This window comes from Drosophila innubila, chromosome X, assembly GCF_004354385.1.
Source record: "Drosophila innubila isolate TH190305 chromosome X, UK_Dinn_1.0, whole genome shotgun sequence".
In the NCBI taxonomy this organism is placed as follows: domain Eukaryota; kingdom Metazoa; phylum Arthropoda; class Insecta; order Diptera; family Drosophilidae; genus Drosophila; species Drosophila innubila.
The window spans coordinates 9,037,084-9,063,400 of NC_047626.1; the positions used below are offsets into that span (position 1 = coordinate 9,037,084).

Consider the following 26,317-nt stretch of genomic DNA (forward strand, 5'->3'; position numbering starts at 1 on the left):
TTGTTAATATTAGACACACAAACAAAGTAAACTAAAATGTAACCGGTTAATTCGTTCAAACAATATTTTTAGCCAATTTAAATGAAATGTAATGCACTTGAAAATTGTCTTGCACATGGCGGGATGAGCACAGAGCATTTAAGTTTAATTTTGAAAAAAATAAAAATAAAATGGTTTGTAATATTTTAATAAGTTTCATGTTGATTTGCCAGCCTTTGCCCGTGAGCGCAAATCAGAATTTGAATGATTTCAAGTGCAAATTATTACCTACAAATGTATACTAAATACAAAAATGCAAATAAAATGAAAAAGTTTGCAATCAATTTTGTTTTATCGACGTTTTCTTACCGTTATAAATTAAACATTTCAACTACTCATTTTGGTAGCGATTAGCGTACAGAGATTATTTGACATCATTTACCATAACATATGCTACTCATGTTGCGTTATGTTACTCCTTTTGCGTTTACATTTATGTTACTTACGTTCTAAAAGCTTACCTTGTGATCATAAACTGCAATAGGCGCTCTATTTCAATTTTTTTTAGCAACAATTTGGCAACAAATTAACAATTATAAATATTTTAGTTTTAAAATATATATAATAAAGGTCATTTTTTTTATGCTGGGAGTTTGTTGTGGCTCAGGCGGATAAGTTTAATTGAATTAATTTCAAAAATTCGATAAAATTCTACCAAAAATACTTAAAAAATTGTCAAATTTCTGCAGACTTTGATTAAATTTTGAAATTCATCCCAATTTGAAAATGTGCCAAGCCTGCCAACTCGCTTTTTGTTGTAAATCAGCTGTGGCGTCTCAACACCGACGGGCAGCACTGACAAACATTGCAAATTTAAAAATTAAAAAAACTCAATAAAAATTAGTAAATTTGATGAAAATTTTAAATTCGAAATTAGATAAAATTAAAGTTTGTCAGCCCTCGGGAAGAAAAGTCAGAAAATTTAATTTTAAAAATAATAATAATGTGTCACAAAATTGAGAAAATTCTAACAAAAATTCTCTAAAAATGTAAAAAATTCTATAAAAAAAAAAACAAATTTGAAAAAAGGTACAAATATTCAGAATACCTTTTTTCGGAATTGTACGTATTTTATTAAGTAAATAAAATCGAGCCAGATCGGAAATTTTTACTGGATGGGCAACCCTCGGTTGTTGGTTGTTATTTTTTTAGTAGCAATTTTTGTTAGTATCAAATCAATTAAATTATTCTAGCCTCATTATCAAAATACATATGTTCTTTTATTTTCGGCAGATAAATTGTGTTTAAAAATGTGTATCAATTCAATGGCAATCTTCGCATTTACATAAAAGATGTACGTTTGTTTGTTTGTGTGTGTCCGCAAAGAATTTAGTGCAATTTATTTAGTCAAAACAATTGATTAAATAATGAAATTTGGTTTGCGGTTTTTGCACGTGTACAGTGTTCATATTCTAAAAACATTACTATATATACATATGATAGAAGTGTATTTAATTAATCTTTAGTATTTGTCTTATTGCATTTACACATACACATGTGTATGTATGAGTGTATTTTGTGTAATTTGTTGTTGTGTTTCATATACCGCCTTCCGAGCAAAACAAACACGAGAAATACCGTTACACTGTAAGAACGCCAATGTGTGTATGTGTTATTTTGGGTGGAGTAAGATGTGTATGTATTTACACAAAACATACAAGCGATGCTCTGTTGAATCCTTTTGCGTTGCTTCCGCATTAGCATCTCGATTACGTGAGTGTGTGTGTGTGTGTGTGTGCCGCTCTTTCGAGTCCAGTGTGAAGCCAAAATAAGAGAGCATTAGATACGGTAACTGGGCGGGCAAAGAATGTGGGGAAAATGTGACTAGTTATTAAAACGGGGAAATTTGCACAAAATTGCATTTCAACTAAACTAGTGCTCGGCCTTAAAAAAAAAAAACGACAGTCCGTGTGCTGTGGGGTGGATGAAAAATTTCTGCATTTACTGTGCAGTGCCCCCAGGAAAGACAACAACAAGTGATAAATAAAAGGGCAACTTGTAAATAACACACATATGTATATGTACATACATAGATACACACATACACGCATATATGCAAACATACAATTGTATGATATTTATGAAAAATAGCGAAACACGCCCAAAGCGATAGCAATAAAGTGTTGTTGTATACAAAAGAAGACTCCCTCACGGCCAGTCAGATACAGCAAAAACAACAATAGCAGCAGACAGTGTTGGCAAGTGGCGTAAACGGAGACAAAAAGTCGAATAAACGTAACGTCCTTGGTTAACGCTAAAGCGTCAAAACTGGAACAGGCGTAAAAAGAACAATAAGAAAACGACGACGACGTCGACGGCAGACGACACACGAACAAACAAGCGCGCGCACAAGCACATAAACGGTGAAAAACAAGGTGTGCTAAGAAGAAAAAAAATATGGGTAAGTGGGTTGTTTAACTTTTGACAAATTTGCATATGCACATATGTGTGTGTGTACATACATATATGTATACAAGAGTGCCTTTGTGTGTATGTATAAGTGCAGGTGACAATGGCCGCAGTAGCAGCAATTGACGGTTGAATTAGTTAGATACAAAAACTCAGAGAGCAAAATTAGACAGAGCGTGAGAAAGAGAGAGAGAAGAAAGAAAAGCGCGAGAGCGCGCACAAGTCATACGTCCTGTTTTGAAATGTTTCCTTAGCTTTTGTTGTTTTCATTTTCTACAGCCGCAGCAGCAGAAGCTTTTAGCAGACTCTTTTACCAAGTTCATACGTCAGCTTAAGTCGGTTTAAATGTTATCGAGCTTAGTAACAGTGCTATTATAGGCGGTTAGGCTTTAACTTTTAAAGCTTAAATCAGATAATGAATTTGCAACAATTGATATTTAAACACTTCTTTTTATTTTTGTAACTTGACTTAAATTGTTAAAAATAAATAAACATTATTTACAAAATCAGATGGTTGCAAGTCAAATTATTTTTTCTTAAATCAGGTTAAGCTGCCGTATAAGCTTGTTATTCGCGTATGTGCATGTGAGTGTGCGTGTGTCTGTGTGTGTGAGAGTGGAGCCTTGCATTGTGTTTGTAATGTAAAAGGGACACCGGAAACCAAATGCTGCAAATGTACATACATACATACATATGTATACAATATGAAAATTGCATTTTTCCTGTGTGCTATTGTAATATTCTTATTCTTGCTTGTCGCCTGCAGGCCGTGGTTCGTTTTATGCGCTCGTGCCATTCTCTCACTCTCTCTCACTTTGTCACACTCTCCCCCTTTGTATTTGTGTGCGTGTGTGTGTGTGTGTGTTTGTGTGCAAAGCGATTCCAACAGTCAGCAGTTTGGGCCCTCGGCAGTGAACTTTTTAGCGCCTGGCTGCCAGGAAGGGCCTAAAGCACAAGAAAAAACAAAAAAACTAAGATAAAATAAGAAAAATAAAAGTAAAGAAATTAAAGGAAAAGTCGCTTCGCTGCGTTCAGCGGCGTTTCTCTGTGTGCTGTTCACGCCTCTGTTGCAAGAGAATAACAACGTACAGATATTAAACAAAAGGACACATTTTATTACAGCAGCAGCGCCAACATCGCCCACAACAACAACATCAGCAGCAGAAGCAACAACAACAACAACAACTGGAGTTGGAGCAGCGGCAGCAGCAGTCGCAGTGGCAGCAGCAACTGTCGAAGGAGCTGTCGGTGGCATCGATACTGGCAACGGCATCGATACTATCAACGGCATCGAGATGCTAAAAGCATTATACGATTTTCAAGCGGTTTATCCCAAAACAATCAGCTTCGATGAGGGTGAATATTTTATACTATATCAGACATCGGCACGCCAGCGTAATTGGTGGCAAGTTGTTAGCATGAAGGGCAACATTGGCTTTGTGCCATCCAATTACGTAATGAAGATTAAGGTAAGTGCAACACAAACACACAAACACACAAACACACACACACACACGTGCGGATTATACAAGTGTTATTGACAATCAATATTGCAGGTGGAACATGACTTTCTCATCAGTTTTCTCAACTCATCAATTGAGTCGCTGGAAAAGTGCACAGAACCGGAGATCAATGGCATTATGTCCAAGAATGAGCTGCTCGACAGACTGCGCGAAAAGAAGCACACTATGGAGCGCCTATATGCTGTAAGCTATGCTACAAACATAAAAATAACACTCCGAAGATTTGATATCCTAGCAGATTCATGTATTCAGTATTTTCTATGATATAGTAGTTGGATCATAGCCAAATTTGGTCAGGATGTACGACTAAATAACAAACACACAATCTGTGATTGTCTGCTATAAGTCCGGTTTGCATATCTCTAAAAACAACAAAGCTTTTCATACTTAAGGTTGATTTTAATAGTATGTTCCTATCGAAGCTATACGATAAAGTTGTGAGACTGTAAGCAAATGTCGTCAGAATGTGTAAAACAATATTAAGCTTACAATATTAATTCATTGATACATCCCAACTATTTCATTAAAAACTTGCCACCGGTGGAAATTTCTGTTCTACTTCATTCGGGTCTTTTAGGTTGAGTTCGATAGAACTTTCCTATCCGAGCTTTATGATAAAATTATCAGATTTTAACAAACAAGCTCGCACTGTAAAAGTTTGTACTAAATACATATTCTGTGAGATTTATTGAGATATCTGAAGAAACAACAAGTTTTTCCATACTTTTTATTGATTTTAAGCCGATCGTTACTGCAGTAGCTATATGATATGGTAGTCAGATATCAATCGAATTTGTTTAAATATTTAAGACAACATAAAAAGCCTGTTTCGTGAGATTGATTGAAATATTTAAAGAAAAAACAAAGTTTTTCGTACTAAACTTTGATTTTCAAATGTAAGTTCCTATTGTAACAATATAATATAGTGTTCCGATTCGACTGGCTCTGACGTAATGGGATATATCTGTAACAAGTTTCATCAAGATAGCTTTAATAGAAACAGACGAACATGGCTATATCTACTGAATTTGTTTGCTTTATTTAGAATTTAGTATATATAAACTTTATGGGGTCAGCCTTTCATTTTTTAATGTGTTACGCAATTGTAATACCCTCTGCTAGGTTATATAATTGATAAATCGATTAAATTGATTATATTGATTGTTGATTTGCAATTTACAGGAGAGTTCGGAACGTGATGGTGATTCATCGTTGTCCTATTCGCACAGTTATAGCGATAAGCAGCAGCTGAGTGGCAGCCACAGTCACTCACATCGTCACTCGCACTCGCATACGCATCCACATCCTCATCCTCACCAGCAGCAGCAGCAGCAAATGAAATCGCAACAGAATAGTCCGCCTGCCCCACAGCGACTGGACATGAGCAAGAAGAGCATGTCCAGTCCGGCGGTGGGGGTAAGTGTGTCACATTCGATGCCTGAGTCGCCTAGCATGGGCAGCATGCAACTGCAGAGCAGCAGCTGCACCATACAGACGCCACAGCAGCAGCAACAACAGCAACAACAACAACAGCAACAACAGCCACTGCCAGCTCCTCCTTTAGTGGCAAGCACATCAGCAGCAGCGGCAGCTGCAGCAGCTGCTGCTGTTGTGGCACAGAAAGTATCCGCATCTGTTTCGGATGTGGCGCAGGACAATAGCATCACCTCAGAGCCATCGGAGACGACAACAACGACGACGACGACCAGCGAGGATGTGGTAACCACCTACAAGGAGACCAGTCAGCTGAGTGCCAGCAATGGTGGCACCTCAAATGCCGCTGCTGCTGCTGCCGTTGGTGGTGGTGGTGGTGCAGCTGCAGCAGCCACAGGTGCATCATCAACGGCATCGACAGCAGACCACAAATCACACAATGCCAATGTCAGTGGAAATGAAAGTGGCAATGGAAATGGAAACGGAAATGGGAATGGTAATGGTGGTGCTGGTGGTGACACAACCGCAACGCACGATGATCCACTCAGTCTGAGCCTTAGCCAGGGTGTGGACAGTGTCCCAGACAAATCGGAGGCGAGTGATGATGCCTGCAATGGCTGCATTAATGCCGCCGACAATAGCCAAGCCTTGGATGATAGCATTGAGAGTCCATCACGTTCGGTGGGGCATCGGCATCGTCTGCTGGCGGCAAGTGCACCACTCAAAGTGGAATCATCGGATGTATATCAAATTGTCGATGCATTGCGTCGCAATACAAATCTCAGTTTCGATTTGTCTTGCGAGGCATTGCGCGTTGTCCTCACCAGCCTGGAGCAGTTGTATAATGGTGCCATCAATCCATATCTGGAGGCGGTTGCTGTCCACGTTACTGGCAAGGTGGCGACGCCCAAGGAACTGCTCGGCATCACGCACGACTCGAAGCGACTGCAATATTTGTTTAGCCAGCTGGCCGATTGTAAGAATGATACGGAGCAGCGCACTTGGATGCTCTACGAGGATGAGGAGGACATCATACAGTTTCTCGAGGAGCTCGTTGAGATACTGGTAAGCAATGCACAGAACTGACGACAATCTACAATCAAATTACAGCAAAATTCAATCAACATGTTTAATTTCAATCTCGAAATTGATTCATTATATCATTCCATCTTTATCTCACTTAGAACAATGCGGATGAGAACATCAGCTGCTATGAGATGTCATGCGATCAATATCAGATGTTTATCAATCTCGTGCAATATTATCAGATGGAGACACGCTGGTCCATCAAACGCCTCTTGTTAAAGACTTTCACAGCTGCCTGTCATCTTGATCACATCATTGTCGACATTCTGCTTACCTCGGTGCTGCCTCTGGAGATTGTAAGTTAGCCACAACAATTGTAAACCCCTTGGATTCGCTGCAATTAAATCATATTTTATTACATTTCTTAACAGGTGGAGGATATGAAGACGCACTTTGCCAATTTGGATCGCTTTAAGCAGCTGGTCAAGATGCTGACCATCATTTTCTCATTGGGTCAGCCCATGCCAGTGAATCATCAAGGTGCGTTTCCTCACATTCCTATAAAGAAGTTGGATATTAAATATTAAATTCGTTTGTTAAATATTTCTCAAATAATTTGCAGATTATTTGGGCGTGCACTTTGCCAGTTTTCTACTGGAAATTGTGGAGGGCAACAATCCGGAGCTGCTTGTAGATATGGTAATTGCCCTAATACTGGCATTCAATCAGCAATTTAGCGAGCATACGGTCAATGTGATTATCGAGGCTATGCAAAATCTGCCAACAGCTAAAGTGTTCACCGAGAAGTTGTTGCTTCTACTCAATCGAGAGGGTAATCTATATATTTATATATATTTATAAATATATATTCTCTATACAATTATATTTATGCAATTTCATTTCTATTTTTAAGATGATCCAACGCGACTGTTAAAGCATCACAATGAGCATATGAACACAGTGCTGCGCATGTTTATTGACATATTCAGCCATCCGGATACCGCCGGAATGTTTTATACAAACGATATCAAGGTGCTCATCGATATTGTGGTGCGTCAACTATCAGATTTAGATGCGGGCAATGCGGTAATTAGTATAAATATATATATTCAATATATCTTAATCAATAAATCTCAATTCGCAATTTGTATTGCTCCATTTTGTAGTTACGTCCGTGCTATTTGGAGCTGTGTCGTCGCATTTTGCGCAATACAAACTATCAGGAACATCAGCATCGCAAGCATGATCTCATGAAAATCTTTACGCGCATCTTCTGCGAGGAAACCGAATGCAGTGCATCCGATCAGCAGCTGGTGCGCGAAATAGCCAACGAATTTCCCCAATTATTTAAGGCATAAACAAAAAATCTAAATTAAAAAACAAAACAAATGCAGAGAAAAGACACAACCAGATTTAAATAAATTAAACACTCCTAAATGAAAACATAACAAAAACCAGTATAAAACCAAATATAACAACCAAAATCTAAAGCGTTGCTAGTGAGGCTACCAAAGCGAGCCAACAAAAATTTCAATTTAAAATTGTATAGTTTACAAAACTGATAAATCAACAGCGACAGCATAAGCATTATATAACTTTTTTCGAATAGCCTTAGAAATGAATCAGCTGCATTTCAGTATAAAAACTTATTTATTTACTAATATTTTATAACTAAATCTTAAGTTTAGATTATACGATTTCAGTCACGTTCGATATAACCTTACAGAGGTTTTTGAAGTTATATGTAATTCCCATCCATGTCTAACGGTCTGTCTGTCGCATCAAATCGAATCGAATAACTATAACATATGGATATTTAGATAAAATTTTCCAAATTACATTTTAATAGGAAACCATCTGCAAGGTTATTTAAACTTCGGTACACCGGAGCTAACTATCCTAATTTTTTTTGTTAAATTTTGATGTACTCGTTGCAATTTGATAGATTTTAAAATAATCAACATTATCAATTATTTATTATTATTATATTATATATAATTTGTAGGTAAGTCTTTTGAGAAGAGCCAAATAGTTAATTGGCTTCGATTTTAAATCTTATGAAATTATGAAATGCAGGCATTTTCAGTTTTAACTAAACTATTACATAGTGCATAATATACACACACGTACATATATACATATACAAATACATATATACATAATATATATACTATGTATTTTTTAGAGATCAACAACCAAATTTATAGAAAGAAGAAGACACAAATTTTACATCAACAAATTTATAGTTAAAAATAAAAATAAATTGAAATGGCATGCAATTGATTTGTTTAGCAACAATAAAAACATTATATATTAACACATAAAATGAAGGGAAAATAAATGCATTATTAAACAAATGATATTTAAAACAAGTATAAGGTAATATTAAATGTTAATTGCAATCAATAATATGAGGAAAAATACAATGATATTTAATCGAATCCAACTAATAAGCATAATAATGTTAAATTTGTTTATATAATCTATGAGAAACAAATCCAAAATACACACACAAGAATATATCGACGACTGTTGTTAAAGCTCAGCCGCAAAATGGCATTAAGTTAAAACAATTGTAACAACAAAATCAAGTAATATTATTAATAATAACACGATTAATAGAAAATTATACAAATTTGTTGAGATCATGAAACACTTTCTCTCTGTCAATCCATCACTTTCTCTCGCTCACTTTCACACTCTATCTATCTATCTCTATCTAGTCAACTCTATATAATGAAAAAGTTTTGGACAAATGGAATTTGATATATACATATGTGTTTATTTATTTATAAGCCGTTTTTAATTGGTATTAAAGTTTATCAACATATTAAGTTTATTGTTAAATAATAAAAAAACAAAACGAAAAGAATATGTGAAAAGGCAAAAGAAAAACATTGTTGAATTGAATTAAAGCAGAGAAAAATGTACAATAGAATTTTTAAAACGACGAATATAAACAAAAAGTTTATTAAAAACCATAACAACAACAATGTAGCTAAAATCTCACTGAAGGACAACAAACTAAAACTGATTATTAACTAATTACAGAGCAAATTATTAAGTCGCACATTTCAAAATCAAATATACAAAAATCGTATTCAAAGAAAGAAAACTAATTAACAAATTCTATTAAAAATTTTTGCAAAATGTGCTAAACTTTTTTTGTACTATTTCGAATTGTATTTAAAACAACAAACTATAACGACCACAAGAACAACAACAGCAACCAAAGCTTCAACATTTTAAATGATTATAAACAAATTAGTAAAAATTTATCAACTTTGTTAATCTGCTCATTTTAAGCAAAGTGAAGCAAAAAAATAATGCGATGAAGTAAATAAAAGAGAAAAGCAACGCAAAATACATTGTAAATGTAACAAACAATGAAGGCAGAATGGTATAATAATAAATACAAAATTAAAATAAACGTAAAGAAAATCCAATTATCAAATCGTTTGTGTATAAATTGTTGTGAAAACGAAACAAATGAAGGAAATCATTTGCAAATCACAAATACTTGCTAAATTTTTTAATGAGCAACTCTGACTAACTCAAAGAAACTTCTAATTTACTGAAGTTTTTCCAGCAATTACCAGTCATTTTAAATAGTTAGTTTTGTATTTCAGCAAACACCAAGTAGCTTTAAAATTTCTTTAAAAAAAAAGCAAAAAAATTTTACTGGTGTTTAACAGTTTTATTCCTTAACTCAATTACTCTTTAAATCTATTGAAAATTAAGTGCATTTGTTCTACTTGAGTTTAGATAAATACTTACTTCAGTAAATTGTTAGTGGTAATGAAAAATAACAACTAAATATTTACTGCAGATGAAAATCCCAATAAGAATTTTAGAGAAATTTTTAAATATATATTAATTGATGCTAATCAACTAGAATTTCAACTGTTTTCGAAAAGTAGTTGAGATTAAATTTAAATTATATACTTACTAAAGCTATCAAATAATTTATAATTGCTATGGAGAATAGTTTAATTAAAACAAATTCGGATCGGGCTCGGAAACAGTTTTACCTGGTAGACAACTGTCTAGTGAGCTTTGGGTTTGATGCTTGAGAGGATATCAGTTTAACAGCACGTTTCGTTCAGTTTCAGTCACACACTTGGAAGTTAGTTCGCATGATTCGAGAATATAATAACATAACACAACAAAAATAAAAAAACGGAATACAAAAGAACACGCAAATAAGAACCGAAACGCGTATTCGATTTGTTTTGGTTTAACAATTTGATCCGATTCCGATTACGATAACGATTTGCATTCCGATTCGCGACTCGCAATGTCGGGAGATATGCGACGAGGACGTCGTCGTCGCTTGGAGCCATCGCGCATCCAATATGGAGCCTGGGATGATCCGAGAGTCTCGCTGTTTGCCACAGTGCCGCAGGAGCCATTGGGGGATATGCTGGGACGGCTGAAGCGTTTGCCGCAGACGAATCGCAATCGTGCCGTCGAGGTGGACGCATGTCCGCTCGTCTTGGCCCAGTCATCCTCGACGAATCGACTGTACCGTGAGGTGAAGTATCAGGTGCAACAGATCGCCGATGATCGCAACAGGAACTATCATCCGATCCAGGAGAGGGAGCGACAATCGGCGCTCATCGCTCGCATGATGGCCGAGCATAATCGTCGCGAATTCGCCGAGGCGATGAGACGAAAGCAACTGCACACGAACTCGCAAAGATTGCGCGATCTGGCCACAGAGATCGATCGTGCCAAGACGACATTGAGTGTGGTGAAGAAGCGCAACGATAATATCGATATGCATGGCGTGGAGCGGGCGCAGGAGCGCAAGGAGGCGCTCGCGGATCGGGAGCAAGTGCGTCAGGAGAAGCTGGCCGAGCAGTTGGCGCTGCAGAAGAAGGCGCAAACGTACAGCGAACAGTTGGTCGAGCAGATCCACAAATTGCAGGCACAGCGCGAGCAGCAACAGATGACGGACATGGAGGAGGGTCGTCAGAAGCGTCACAACGATGAGTTGGCGCATGCCACGGATCTGCAGCAGTCCATCGAGTGGCGCCACAAGAAACGCCTCGAACTCAAGCAGATGCTCGATGAGTTCTCGGCACTGCAGCGCAGCATTCGCGAGGCAAATCCCATGGAGCCGGATAAGCTGGATGTGATTGTCATGGAGGCACTGGGTCCGGTCACCGCCAGTTTCCTGCGGCAGGAGCTGCAGCGACGGGTCGACGACATCGAGCGACGTCGCCTGATCAGCGACAGTCTGGGACAGGAGCTCAGCGAGATGCGCAGCAAGAAGGATGCCCACGACAATATGCTGGCCGACATTCTGGCCTGTGAGCGTCAGGCCCGGGAGAAGAAGCGCGCCCATCAGGACATCGAGAAGCGGGAGAATCAAAAGCAACAGGTGGCCAAGGATCTGATCAATCAGCAGAAGGAGCAACAGTTCTATCTGGAAAAGGATGCGGCACTCACGAAAATCACACGCGACAGCACCAGCTTCATGGAGCGCCAATATCAACAGGCAGCCGATCGTGAAGCCATCAGTCATGCCATGAATCTCAGCAGCTACGAAGGCATCGCCGCCGATATCGTGAACAATGTGCGACTCCGTGCCGCTGCCGTTGAGGAGGAGCGCATGATAAAGCAGGCACTGCACGACATGGAGGCGGACATGGAGCGACGGGTGGATGAGGAGCGCATGCGTGTCCTTCATGCCCAGGCCAGGGACATCATCGACGAGGTGCGACCCTGCAAACTGTCGCAAGTGGAGCGACAAGCCTTTGGATTGCCCGCATGCGGATTGCATGACACTGACATTCACAACACTCACACAACCTAATCCTAATCATTATCCTAAACAATATTCGACTTATTTGTTAATTCATTCAACTGATTCCGTGCATGTACTGTGTGTATACGAATAGTGACTACTGTGTACTGCCCTGTGTGCAACCGATAAATTACTCAGGCAATAAATATATATTTGTGTACATGAATTTATTTGTTTCATTATTCTTTGTAAAATCAAAACCAAAATCCAGAGGAAAATATTTTTTTAACTAATTTAATAAAACTTAAGTGCAGAATGAATTTAGATGCCAAACCATTTAAAAATCTGCTAGGTTATGCCAAAGTTATAAAAGTTTAAAGTTGGTCGAACCTTTGACCTAGCAACTTTACAAGTCAAAATTTGTGTTCAATTTGACATGATTTTTAACAAGAAAATGAAAGGTCTCAGAATCAAATTTAAAGTGATGTTTTATACTAATTACGATATAAGGAGTTGATTAAAAGTGAAAACTCGAGATTTTAAAATTTCAATTTTCAAAATATCAAAGGGGGGACCCTTAGCATTGAAATCAAACCATGGCTATGATAGTCGAAAATAATCAAATTTTCTAAATAAACAAAATTTTAATGCAGAATGAATTTAGAGAACAAATCATGATCAGAATGACAATCCGCTTGAAAATCGGTTTAGTTTTGACAAAGTTATGAAAATTTGAAGTTGGTCGAACCTTTGACCTAGCAACTTTACAAATCACAATTTTTGTCCGATTTGACATGATTTTTTACAGAAAAATGAAAGGTCTCAGAATCAAATTTAAAGTGTTGTTTTATACTAATTACGATATAAGGAGTTGATTAAAAGTGAAAACTCGAGATTTTAAAATTTCAATTTTCAAAATATCAAAGGGGGGACCCTTAGCATCGAACCCAAGATTTAGAGTGAAATAATTTTTTTTTCAAAATAAATTAAATTTGAATGCAGAATGAATTAAGATGCCAAACCATGATTAAAATGACATTCCATTTAAAAATCGGTTAAGTTTTGACAAAGTTATGACAGTTCAAAGTTGGTCAAGCGTCTGACCTAGAAACTTAAGATGTCTAAATTTTTGTTCAATTTGATATGATTTTTTACAAAGCAATAAAGCTTCTCAGAATCAAATTTAAAGTGTTGTTTAATACTAATTACGATATAAGGAGTTGATTAAAAGTGAGAACTCGAGATTTTAAAATTTCAATTTTCAAAATATCAAAGGGGGGACCCTATGGTATTAAAATAGAAACCCAAATCTAGCCGGTAAAAAAGGTTGGGTTCGATAACGGTTCCGGTTACAGTTTGGGGACGATTGTCTACATCTTTCGTAAAATATTATTGCATACTTTTAGAATGTGACGAGTGACTAAGGCTAATTGATTTGAGACACCTGCAGTTTAAGAGCCACTAGATCTAAAAATTCATAAATCTAATTTAATTTTCCCGAAATCATAAATGAAATAGTGTCAAAGGTGTATGCACATATTTATATTGTACTGTTATACTAAAATACTATATCATTCTGTTTAATTTTATAAAATATGATAAAATTTTGATCTGTGCTGTATAATAAATTCATGACAAACCTTGATAAACGTTTGACAGCACTGTTCAACCGACATTTTGAACAATATGGCGTTGACAATACTGTCCAACAGAAGTTTACAATAATAAGACCCTGACAGTCCTGTTCACAAAAAATTCAATTGCAAGAATTTAACATTTGAAAATTTACTAAACTATGGAATCATCTTCAAATTGCAACTCCGGTGGTATTCATGATACCACGATGGAAGATTGGCAGGACGAAAGTGCCGTTGAGCAGGAGACGATTGCCATGATGCGACACTTTGGCATGATGTCCATGACTGACAGACGTCTGTCACCAATACCGGACATTGAAGAGCCTTTACCATCCATGATATTGATTGAAAACCATAATTTACCGTACATCCTTGGTCCCAGTTGCTTTGAGCCGGGCAGGAAGATAAATAACAATCAGTTAGAACTGAAGCCGCAACATTCTTCGAAGCTTAAGAATTGGAAAGATATTATTGTGAATGGGCGTCGTCGTCCACTTCCAGATCAAGGGGAAGTTCACGAAAAACGGCGTAAGATGGATGATTATTATCATCACTATTATTAGGAGTTGACATGCAGATTTAAAGATGCTTAAATTGATGTAATTTCAGTTTTTCAAATGTATTAATTCAATGAATTTATAAATATGCAACTATTATTATACATATGTCCGCATAACCTAACATTATAACATAATTTAATCGAGCATAAAATTCTCGATTGAAAAAAGATTAATAGAAAAGTTAAAATTCAATTTTTTTGAAAGATAACATTTATGAAAGCAGGCAATATTATAGAAGATGTGGTAAATATGCTGAAATAATTCATGCATAAATAGTTGATCTTGGTATCATTAAATGTTTCTGGGAGAACCGTTTTAAAAATGTTTAGGTTTTTGGTCCTTTTGTCATATACAATTAATCAGTTATTCATAACAATAAAAAAAGAGCAAGTGAATTTGCTTTTTTCGCTTTTGGCGTTTTCAGTGTTTGTTTTTATTCTTCAATTCGCTTCAATAATATAATTAAATTTAGTGATCGTATACATATATAATTCATAATAAAATGTCTAACATCTATGTACATACAATAGTTTAGTCACAGCTTGCTCTGCAGCTCTCCTGACTGCTTTTACCTCCAACATTAATGAAAGAACAAACATTCCAGAAATGACTCTGGCAACTTACTGACTAATAAATGCATTTGCCTCCGGTACGTTTCCAAAATAATATTTGTTTCATTTTTTTTTTTTTTTGATTTTATTTTGATTTAATTTTTTTGTTATTTTGTTTTTTTTTTTCTTAAGACCTGCGCTTTTGCAGTTCCTGAACTTAGACTTTGGCTAGAAATTAAATTACTTTTAGGTTTTTCGTGCTTTTCTTTACATTTACTTTACTATGTTGTAAATCGCTTTGCTAATTGGAAGTAAAAGCGTTCAAAAGTGATTCATAAATTTTATGAAATTCAATCTATCATAATTGCATCGCCTCTGATCTGAACTGATTTAAGTAAATTTAGCATACCTCAAAAAAATACAAATAAAAAAAAAAACAAAAAATTATAAAAAAAGTAGCGTATATAAATAAATAGAAATTAGAATGATATATGGTATATCGTACATTGATTATAAATGTATATAGTAACTATATAGCATGGGTGCAAAGACCGGCCCTTAACTTACAGCTAGTTAGGTAAGCTCTATACATATATGTATACATCTGCAGTATATGCGTTTTACGTATAGTTCTTTAAATGCAACCAACCAAAAATTCGAGCATATTTTCAACCCAGAAATCCTTCTTCTAACTATCCTCCATTTCTTTTAACTACAATATAACCTACTAATACACAGCTGTGCTGCACCACCAAACAACTTTTGGTTAGTTTGAGTGGTGCTGATGTTTGACCTTATTGAATTTTTAGTCAATCACCACCGACCAGGGATGATCCACCTTGCCGTACTGAATATCGGTCAGAGTTTCGCGAATGAGTTCATGTATGGGCTTCTCCTGCTCCATGGTGGGTATATACAGATCCTGGCCCATATAGTTGATGCGATTGATGGGACTAACCACACAAGCGGTGCCCGTGCCAAACAGCTCCAACAACTGCAAAGGAAAGTCAAGTTCAAAATTAATTTGAAATTGATTTGGCATATAAATTAAGAACTTACCCGTCCTTGGTTCAGCAGTTCGGCGACCATGGGCATTGTGAACACCCCCTCAGTCACCTTGAATTTGCCCCACTGGCGGGCCATGGTCAGAATGGAGTCACGTGTGATGCCCGGCAGAATAAGACCATTCAGGGGAGGTGTAATCAGTTCTTGTTCTGCAAAGTTGACAATATAAAATCAAGGTTAAATTTAATTTAACAAGCCGTATGTGTTTAGCTAAATAATTAGATATATTCAGTTGTCTGGTAATTTGTTGAAAACAAATAATAATTTTTTTTAACATGTTTTAAAAACTAAATAATAATACGAAATAATTAAATATGCGTTTTTTTTTTGAAAACACTTTTAATAAAAAATTGTTTGATTCGGACTCAACAAATGAATAATTAAATATTAATTCGTTACTGAATATCAATTTTTAGTTAGATTCTTTAAAAGTTTTAACGAGTTTTCCATAAAAAACATCTAGGAAAACAGATAAATATGTTGAAATTTGTGTTTTTATTATTTTTCAAAATGGTTAAGCTCAGTAAAGTATCATTATTATTTTTTTTAACATGTTCTAAAAACTAAATAATAATACGAAATAATTAAATATGCGTTTTTTTTTTTGAAAACACTTTTAATAAAAAATTGTTTGATTCGGACTCAACAAATGAATAATTAAATATTAATTCGTTACTGAATATCAATTTTTAGTTAGATTCTTTAAAAGTTTTAACGAGTTTTCCATAAAAAACATCTAGGAAAACAGATAAATATGTTGAAATTTGTGTTTTTATTATTTTTAAAAATGGTTAAGCTCAGTAAAGTATCATTATTATTTTTTTTAACATGTTCTAAAAACTAAATAATAATACGAAATAAATAAAAATGCGTTTTTTTTTTTAAACACTTTCAATAAAAAATGGTTGGATTCGGACTAAACAAATAAATAATTAAATAATAAATCATAGCTGAATAAAAATTTTTAGTTAGATTCTTTAAAAGTTTTAGCGTGTTTTCCATTAAAAAAAGTTAGGAAAAATACAAACAATTAAACCAAAATTTTTTCAAAATTTATGAGAATCTCCATTGACATGCTGTATATCTATTCTAAAATCAATGCATTGTTTACTCACCTCCTTGATCGTTCACGTAGAACATGAATATGTTCATGGTGCCCACTTCGGTTAGCTGATGATCCTCGCCATAGAGCCAAAGGACTTGCTGCAGACCACGTGCCGCGGCCTCCTTTTGTACATTGATGGTGGGTGCATAGTTGGATCCCATTTTGCGATTGCCAACACCGCCTGGCCAGGCGCGTGTGTAGCTGGGATCCGCCAGCAGGGAGACGGCGCCATTGCCGCCCGTCTTAAAGTAGCTGCCCACAGGGCTGAGTATGGAATAAAGCAACGCCGAGTCTGAAGAAGCAACACCCAACGTAGGCTGCTCAAAGATGAAGAAAGGATTAGTTACATTGAGAGAACAGAGGGAATATTGCATGTAGTACTCACATCGATGCCAATTAGGGTGGGTCTGATGTACAGGCTGGCGGCTTCTGTGTGTGGCACCCACTCGGAATCGATGGATAGCAGACGGGAGAGGCATTTCACAAATTCCTTGCCCTCGAATGTGGGCAAACCGGAACGTTGAGCGGCCAAATTCATGCGATTCATGTTCATGTCCGGTCGGAAGATGCGAATTTTGCCATCGACACCGCGATAAGCCTTCATGCCCTCGAATAGCTGCAACAAATGAACAACAGTTTGATAAGCAACAGTAAATGCTAATTAGCTGATGATGTGGTTGATGGCATTGATAAGAGCTAGACACACGTGACACACACTCACCTCGACAGCATAGTGTAAGACTTTGGCAGCTGGATGCATGACTAGATTCTCCAGCGGCGTAATCTCCGGCTTCTGCCAACCACCCAAACTCTTGTGATAGTAGATCTTTAGCATGTGATCGGTGAAGAGTTTGCCAAAGCCAAGTTCCTCATCATTATCGGGTTTGGGCTGCAACTGTTGCGGTGTCGCCAATCGCACGGACAACTGTGATGCCTTGAATATATCTCCCAGATCCTTGTCATGCTTGACCGGTTCCGGTGCATTTGTATATTGTGTGTTAACCGATGCGCTTATCTCAAAATCACTTGTTGCCGCCGCCTTTTGCTGTTGCTGCTGTGCTGTCTTCAGGGATTGATTGCTGCACAAGCGTATCGACTGCTCGATGAAGCGTATCAATCGATGCTGGTTGCGGAAAATATCCTAAAAAAACCAAAATCAATATCTCATAATTATAATCAAGCTCTTCAGTTGTAAACCACTTAAGTGTTTTATACATTTTAAACCCGTATATTTATATTTATGCGTAAACTTATAATTAATTTTAAATATTTATAAATATTTTTAAAGCTAAATTGGGAAAGAGAAGCCGCGGATACACAGGTAGTTGTATGAATAAGTAAATATACACAGTCGCGTCTGGATATATTTAATTTCATTTTAGCCAAATTTTTCTATCTTTTTGGAATTTTATTTTTATTTTTTTTTTAATTCTGCTAGATTCCATATCTTGAATTGTATTTATTTATTTATTTATGCACGACTAAAAAATTACTAAGTATAAAAATTAAGTTAAAGATTGCAAATACAAATAAAATTAAAAGTAAATTCTAAACTGTAAAGAAAAAAATTAAAGTTGGATCTGGGGCAAGCAAAAATTATAAATGATCCAACATTTGTTGCAAGGATTAAAATTTAAATATTTATTTATCCATTCTTTTGTATAAGGGTATTGTTTATTTCAATTAAATCCTAAAAGTATGCTATTTATAGGGCTATAATAATTTTAAAAGTGGATTGCGGAACAGGTCGCGTGGCAAGACAAGTTTTCTAATCTATCTATCATGTTGCTAAGCACTCAAACTGTAGAATTCACTTGATCAAGTTTCATACAAGTTGCCACACAAATTTCTATTGATTGGCAGCTGTTTTATTATTATTATAATTATTATTATTATTATTATTATTATTATTATTATTATTATTATTATTATTATTATTATTATTATAATTATTATTATTATTATTATTATTATTATTATTATTATTATTATTATTATTATTATTATTATTATTATTATTATTATTATTATTATTATTATTATTATTATTATTATTATTATTATTATTATTATTATTATTATTATTATTATTATTATTATTATTATTATTATTATTATTATTTTTTTTTTTTTAATTAGCATTTCCATTCACTTGTATGCAAATTGACTTAGAGCCAAAATTGCGTATTCGTATTGGCCCCAAAAGCCAAGCGAACTCGAACCAAAAGCCACATTTGCATAAAGCCACACAAACCAGACAAAACCGAAGCCGAAGACTAAGCGTGCGCCTATACGTATATCATATATATACGAGCATATATACTATAGATCCAATTCCGATTTCGATTGTGCGTCGTTCAATAACCTCTGTGTCTTTTCACTTAGAATTCGCGCTTTACACAAGCCCTTAAAAGGGCCCTTCTACAAATCTAAGCTAATGTAGGCCACGGGCAGATATTACGAATTTCAAATGACATGTCTTAAAGCCCTAATACATAAATTGTACATATGTTAATAGTAATTAATTCCAAATATTAGCATCTCATTAGTGGGATCAAGTCATAGGCTTATTTTGTACTATGAATACAGGTGATTTTTAATCCAAATATCTTCCATGTTCAATGAATACATAGGAAATTTTTAGAAAACAGCAACAGCTGATAACGAGGTTTCTCTGAATTGAATCTTTAGACTTTTCTATAGATTTAAAGGAGTTATGTTCTTCATCATTATTGTAGAATATACCAGATGAAGTAGACTTCTATTTAAAAAAAATTTTTTTTTTTTAAGAATTTTAGAGCTTTGGCTTTATTTAAACTTAAAATTTATAGATACTGCACAAGTTGTGCGTATATATTCTCAAGATATCTGTAGATGTTTTTGATCTACAATTAATACAGGAATTGACTTATTGGTCTGTTTTATTCCATGAATTCTTCAAGAGTTTTTACTTCTTCAATTAATTTTTTTTTACTACTTTAATTCCCTAGAATTTTGTGTTTTCCAATATATATAGAATACACCTCATAATTATCAGTTATATATATTATAATACATGAATATTTTTTATTCGATACAATATTTAAGAATTTCTTATCCTACCTCTTCACTAACTTCTTTATATTCGCTCTTTCTATAAATATTTCGGTACTAGACAACAACGGCCTGCATTTGTGATTCTTTGCGTTGACTTTGGTTTCAACTTGAGAACTTCTAGATTTCATATAAATATGTTAAACTGACTTATCGTTGTTATTAACACTATTTTTTCACATTTGAAATTGCTTTGTCATGGCAAATGCTACGATTCATTTAGACAAAAGAGGTCAAATTATGAACTAAGTAATTTTTTATTTAAAAATACGCTTATCAAAAAATCTATCAAAAACAGCTGATCAGCAATTTTTCAATAGATTCCACGGAACTTAAATCTGATGATGAAATTGTTTTGCATAATGTCTTCATGCCGGAAAACTAAAATTCAAAACTAAAAAAAATAAAAAACAAGAAAAATTGAATGCTGTAAAATCTGTGAAATCTGAGAAACTCAAAAGACGCATTGCATCAGCCATAAGTATTCGAAAAAACATAAAATGAATAACAAATCGAATATACCAAAACTAGTTCAAGCACAAACTCAAGACATTTATGTATGTGAGTGTGTGTGTGTAAGTATAGACGGAGCCGGTATGTCTACGACGTCACTTCTTGGCACAACCACAACAACATACAGGCAACCACTAGCAAGCCATCAAGTGGTTGAGGGAAGGGGTTTCTCAGGTCTCGTTATCGTTAAGCAAATCGTCACGATAAGCGTTAAGAATGCAATAAACAACTTGTTTGTTGTCCAAACATTTATATAAATAACCCAACAAGCATATGTCACAAAAAAATGAAAACTATTTATAAAGCAACTCTATTAAAAGCCTCTTTAATTTTCGAGTACTTGTATTATCTCAAAAGCGTGACACTTTATTGATCTCAGGAATTAAAAAAGCTAAAGCTAGCAAATTTGATATGCAATTAGGCTAATATCACAATATCAGCTTTATTTAAACTATTTATAGGGTATCGGTTAGTTGAATTCTTTATATTCTATATTAACATTTGATATAACTGTATTCAAAATAGTTTTCTAATATTTCTACCTTTTGCAGAGAAATTTAAGACTTGTTTTTTTAAAAGACCATCTTTACTCCTTTATACAGGGTATCTGCTAGTCAAATTCTAGTTTATATTTAGATCATGCACGTCTGATATAAATCCTAATCTAAAAAACAGTCGAAACTGCTTACAGGGTACCTGCCATCAATATATGCAAATATTTCCATATTTGCTTTCATTTTTTTTCTAGTGATGCCTGTTGCTACCTGAATGTAAGTTTGATTTGAAGACGCGACTGGAAAACAAATATTTCTTTTGTATTTATTTAACTTTATTTCTTCTTTCTATAGTTGTTTTGTTGTTCATTTTATTTATTATTATTTTCAATAGTGTTGTTTTTCTACTTTTTTTTTTTTAGAAATGCTTGTTGCTAACTGAATGTATATTTGATTCGAGCACGCGACTTATTAATTTCATTTTTATATATATATATATATTTTTTATATTTCTATAGATGTTTTGTTTTTTTTTTTATTTATTATTATCGTTTTTTTTTTTTCTTGATTTTTATGGAATTTCTGTGTTGAACCAACTGTTGTATTGTTTACTGATAACAGTCGCTAATTTCGGCTATTTCTCATACTTTTATTCGAGGGAGGAAGTTAAGGAATAGGGAACTGACTAAACTTAACTAAAAAAAAAATACTTTAATAAATACTATTACCAACCTTTGCATTAATTGCCATTTTGGTCGTCATTTTTGCAAGAGTGTAAATGTATTAAAATGCGAATTCGCGCGCGAAAAAAATATCAAAAACAAATGAAAGGAAAAGCGTTTCAAACTTTTCCGGCACACACACACACACCGCGCGAGTAAGCACACACGGCGAGAATTGTTTATGTTTATACAACAGAACCAATATAAATTGTATATATAAAGAGTACAAAAAATAATATAGTATTTTTATATATTTGATTTTCTTCTTGCACGTTTTTTGATTTTTTGCACTTTTCACCAAAGTTTTCGAATTAGTTTCTAACCAGAGATCGGTTCAGGGAGCATAGAATAAAAAGTAAAAAAAAATAATATGATATATAGTATGCTCAATTGGGGTCTTTGGTTTTGGCTCTGGTTTTTGATTTCTTGTTAGCTTCTTTCTCTAGTCACGCGTACGTCTGGACAGCACAGAGTCTCTGCAAGAACTGAGCTCCTGTCGCAGTGCGCGCCTCTATGTATAGCCAGAGAATCGCTCATTGTGACGCCGCGCCGCGACGTCAACGGCGACGTCAACGACGGAAACGACGACAACGACGACGACAGCAAAGCGTTCGGAATGGAAGAGAGCGCGGAGGCGATGCCGAAGCATTCTCTCGTTCGATCGTGGGCAGCCATTTTAAGAGCGATTCGATTCGATTCGATCGATCGATCGGCCAAGGGAGACAACTTAAGTTCGGTAATGCTGGAGAACGGAACACCGAGTGGCTCGGGGGGGGATGATAGCGAGAGGCTGAAGAGCTGTTGGCGTTGGTTAAGCCCGTCTACCACGTACTTATTTCGGCTGACCCGACAAACTGAACGACGAAACAACGAAATGACAAACGAGACGCGACCGAACTCAAATGAACCACAATCCAAAAATTCTTGCCATCAACGAAATTTTCATACCCTGTGCTCTTTAAGAAAGTCTGTATGTTTAAAGTAAAAGTAGCAAAGTATATTGAATATTGTATAATTTAAAGATTTATAAGCAGTACTACAATCACATATTTAGAAATAAATCGTTGATCTTGGATATATGAATATTTTAGCACATCTTCCTACTATCCTGAAAATATCATAATAAAATATTCAGAAGTAAATCTATTAAATAGGAATATTTAAACAGGTTCGAAATAATAATGTTTTAAAATTGTAAGTGAAATTCATCATATTGAGACTAAAGCATATCTGCTAGTCGAATACATTTCTGTAAATCTCCTTTCGATTGGTTCGCAAAAAAAAACCACAAGAACAACAATTTCAGACAATTATTTGCTTCGTTTCGTTAAAATATTTTGCTCTCTGTTTTTTTGCCTTTTTGAAATATTGCTTTGCGCGTCGAGTTGATCTTTTTTTTTTATTTTTTTTTTTTGTATACTTAATTTTTGGGTTTAAGCGTAAAATTCGGGTTCTTTGTTCGGTTTGCTCCCTGTGTACTTTTCCATTAGAGAGCAAGTGCAAGTGTGTGTAGGCCTAGAGTGCAAACATAACGCTTCTTTATAGATAGATATCTGCGGAATATCATTGTCGAAAGTCAATAAATAAAATAAAATAGTATATACGACAAAGCAAATGCAAAACTTGTGACTATCTCGATGGATTTATAAAACTTGATGAATCATTTGATTAAATAATAAAGAAATAATTGTGATGTCTTCATCTCAGATTTGGATTAAATGTGATAAAAGAAATAGTTATTTTTAGCAGATAAGTCAAAAACCTTTTGAAAATTTGGGAGTTTTTGTATTTGTAATATGTATAATTTAGTCTCAAAATCAAATCAGGATTGTTAAAACTGTGTGCTTCAAGAAGAAAATAGGACAATTAAAACTAAGGTATTTGTTTTTGGAAATATTTAAAATTTGTTTTAAAACCACCTGAATTCAGCTATGATTAGAGTTTTAAAATGTTGTAATAAAATCTCGATTCGGGCTCAGGTCTAAATGGAAACTGCTTTAAAATTACTTCTAATATAAGTATATGTATTAAAATAAAGGCAACAACAAAACGTTGACTGATTTCGAACGGTTTCAAAAGTTGGAGATTCTTTTAGGTTAACCAAATTAAGTCTAAAGACTTGAAGACGTGCAACAGCAAGATAAAAAAAAAACCAATACTATTTTTAGCAGCTGTACAACTTAACTTATGTAGTCTCATGTATGTCTAGTATTTAGTATTTATCTAAAAGAAAGCTAAGTAAGTAATTTAAATGTCATTATTGTGGATTGTTGGTATTGAAATGTCGCCATATGTTAAAACGCATTTGCGGAAAAACTGAAAAACTCTGACGCACACGTGTTTTTGTCAGTTGCTCAATTCTCATTTTTTAGCACAACTGGCCAAGTTCCTACCTGATCTAAACTGCAGGGGGGAACGGGTACTTTTTTAATGTTTTTTTCTCATTTATTTTTCATGCTTTCTTCATTTTGTTTGGTCTTTTTATCATATTTTTAAAATGGGAAATGAAAAAAAAGGAAATATTGTTTTTTTTTTTGTGTTATTTTACCTTATCTGTCACCTGGACAACATGATGCGCACATTTTGTTGTTTTTCCTAGCGGTAATTTGAGTATTTTGTTTTGGTTTTTAGTTATGTATATGTATTTCCCACTGATAAGGATAGGTACTGTACTTGCGTGTGTCAAGCGAACTCTGCCTATAATTCCCTATTATAGTTCACTAGAATTTATTGAGAAATACTTGTGCAAATACGTATTTATATTAATGTCGTAAAACCGAATCTTTCTACCGTAGGCCCAATTAACTAATTAGCTGATGTAACTGAAAATCATCCTTATTGTCAACAGGAAATAACCATGACGATGAGTTTACATTTTCCGTTTACAAATACATAACTATATTTCTTTTAGGAAAATACGTTTACGATCTGTTGTAAGTTAAGAGTTGTTTCTCTTACATGACTCTCTTGCGCTCTTTACATTGTTTTTGTGGGCTCTTCTCACGGAACTAGTTGATAAACAAACGTTCCACCGATTTTCGCCTCCTTCTGGTCTCTAGCCTGCTTATCGCGATCACGCGATGCCACACTACACACACACAGACACACACAAACACACACATACTCATACACTCTATGAGTATGAGTATTTCCAATGTCAATGTACTGGATGACTGAGTCAATGAATGGATGGGATGGATATGCCTCGAATATGTTGTAATACATACACATATGTGGATTTTTAGTGGGTCAGCGGTCTCTCTCTCTCTGTGTGTGTGGGTATGTGTGTGTGTGACCTTCGTTAAGGGGAGCATGTCAAGGATTAGTGCACTGTGTTTGGGCATCTAAAAAACAAGCTGTAAATCTACAAGCACGATAACAACAAGCTGTAAGTAAGCACCTTAAGGCCCAATAATAATAATAATCGCTAGCATGTTAATTCTATATTTACCCCTATATTATTTATAATAATAAATTAAATAAAGGTGTGCTTCTAATCAAGAACTAACTCATCCTAATCAAAAATAAACAACCTCATGCCAATCTCACCTCATGTCAAGTTCAAAATCTCAATTTCACTTGTTTCTCTATTTGTTAAGTATAAACTATATATGTAATTCGTTCAAAATTGCACGTAACTTTTAATTAACTGTCGTTAAGTTGAGTATTGCTTATTTTTAAAACAAGAACCTTGTCTATGAATTTTTTAATATTATTTTAGGATTCATGATATTTTTTAAAATTGTTAAATAAAAGAAAACTTAAGTTTAAAAAAAAAAATAAATAAAATTTATGAAATTAAATTTATTTATTATTCTGTTTACTATGCTCAATCTGATAAATAACGCGGAAAAATGAAAAAAATATGAATAATCAATTGAAATAAATATGAATAATCAATTGCATAGAATAAATGAAATAATATTGATATTAAAAATAAATATTACTAAATGGGTTTGTATATATACATACCTATTTATTTCAATCTTCACATGAAACCCATTAAATGTGCACTTATTTAGAAGCAGTGAAAGATTAAAATGTTGTTTAATTAATAGTTTTTAAGCAATTCCCTAGAATTCGATGAAAATTGATAGCATATCAGTTTAATACCTAGGAAACCAGTAATTATATTGTTTTTGAAATAATTTGCAACCCTGCCCCCACCATATATCATATGGCAAGCAAGTAATTCAATCAAATCAAATCAAGGTTCTGCGCGTTCGTTGAAACTAAATAAGTAAACACAACAATCAACAGGCTGAAAAGAACCATGTAAATGCGAAAAAAAAAATAAAGAAAGGCATGAGAATTGTAATAGGTAAACAAGAAGACTAAAATAAGTATAGTATATACTATATACTCGCATGTGTTTACGAGTATTTCTTGATTTC

At 34.5% G+C, this 26,317-nt stretch overlaps 4 protein-coding genes across 5 annotated transcripts; 3 read left to right on the forward strand and 1 right to left on the reverse strand.

Moving 5' to 3' along the window:
* Positions 1-1,148: 1,148 nt before the first annotated feature.
* On the forward strand, positions 1,149-9,289 carry LOC117781044 (NCK-interacting protein with SH3 domain). 2 transcript variants are annotated; one of them, XM_034617764.1, is made up of 11 exons: positions 1,149-1,171; positions 1,273-1,333; positions 1,916-2,440; positions 3,571-3,917; positions 4,005-4,154; positions 5,154-6,470; positions 6,590-6,787; positions 6,863-6,971; positions 7,054-7,263; positions 7,345-7,517; positions 7,598-9,289. In XM_034617764.1, the coding sequence occupies exons 3-11, from the start codon at positions 2,437-2,439 to the stop codon at positions 7,787-7,789; spliced, it is 2,700 nt and encodes an 899-aa protein (XP_034473655.1). In that variant the 5' UTR covers positions 1,149-1,171; positions 1,273-1,333; positions 1,916-2,436; the 3' UTR covers positions 7,790-9,289. The 2 variants fall into 2 exon arrangements, with proteins under 2 accessions (XP_034473655.1, XP_034473663.1); XM_034617772.1 differs by having other exon boundaries at positions 1,171-1,333.
* Positions 9,290-10,436: 1,147 nt separating this feature from the next.
* LOC117781123 (calponin homology domain-containing protein DDB_G0272472) lies at positions 10,437-12,409 on the forward strand. Its single transcript, XM_034617851.1, has one exon. It carries the CDS (start codon positions 10,729-10,731, stop codon positions 12,250-12,252), a length of 1,524 nt encoding a protein of 507 aa, XP_034473742.1. The 5' UTR covers positions 10,437-10,728; the 3' UTR covers positions 12,253-12,409.
* Positions 12,410-13,919: 1,510 nt separating this feature from the next.
* Positions 13,920-14,496, forward strand: LOC117781196. Its single transcript, XM_034617950.1, has one exon. It carries the CDS (start codon positions 13,979-13,981, stop codon positions 14,381-14,383), a length of 405 nt encoding a protein of 134 aa, XP_034473841.1. The 5' UTR covers positions 13,920-13,978; the 3' UTR covers positions 14,384-14,496.
* Positions 14,497-14,974: 478 nt separating this feature from the next.
* Positions 14,975-22,404, reverse strand: LOC117781130 (branched-chain-amino-acid aminotransferase, cytosolic). Its single transcript, XM_034617863.1, has 6 exons — positions 21,934-22,404; positions 17,823-18,242; positions 17,487-17,717; positions 17,112-17,418; positions 15,991-16,145; positions 14,975-15,925 (listed from the first exon to the last, which is right to left on the reverse strand). Exons 1-6 carry the CDS (start codon positions 21,961-21,963, stop codon positions 15,737-15,739), a joined length of 1,332 nt encoding a protein of 443 aa, XP_034473754.1. The 5' UTR covers positions 21,964-22,404; the 3' UTR covers positions 14,975-15,736.
* Positions 22,405-26,317: the final 3,913 nt, after the last annotated feature.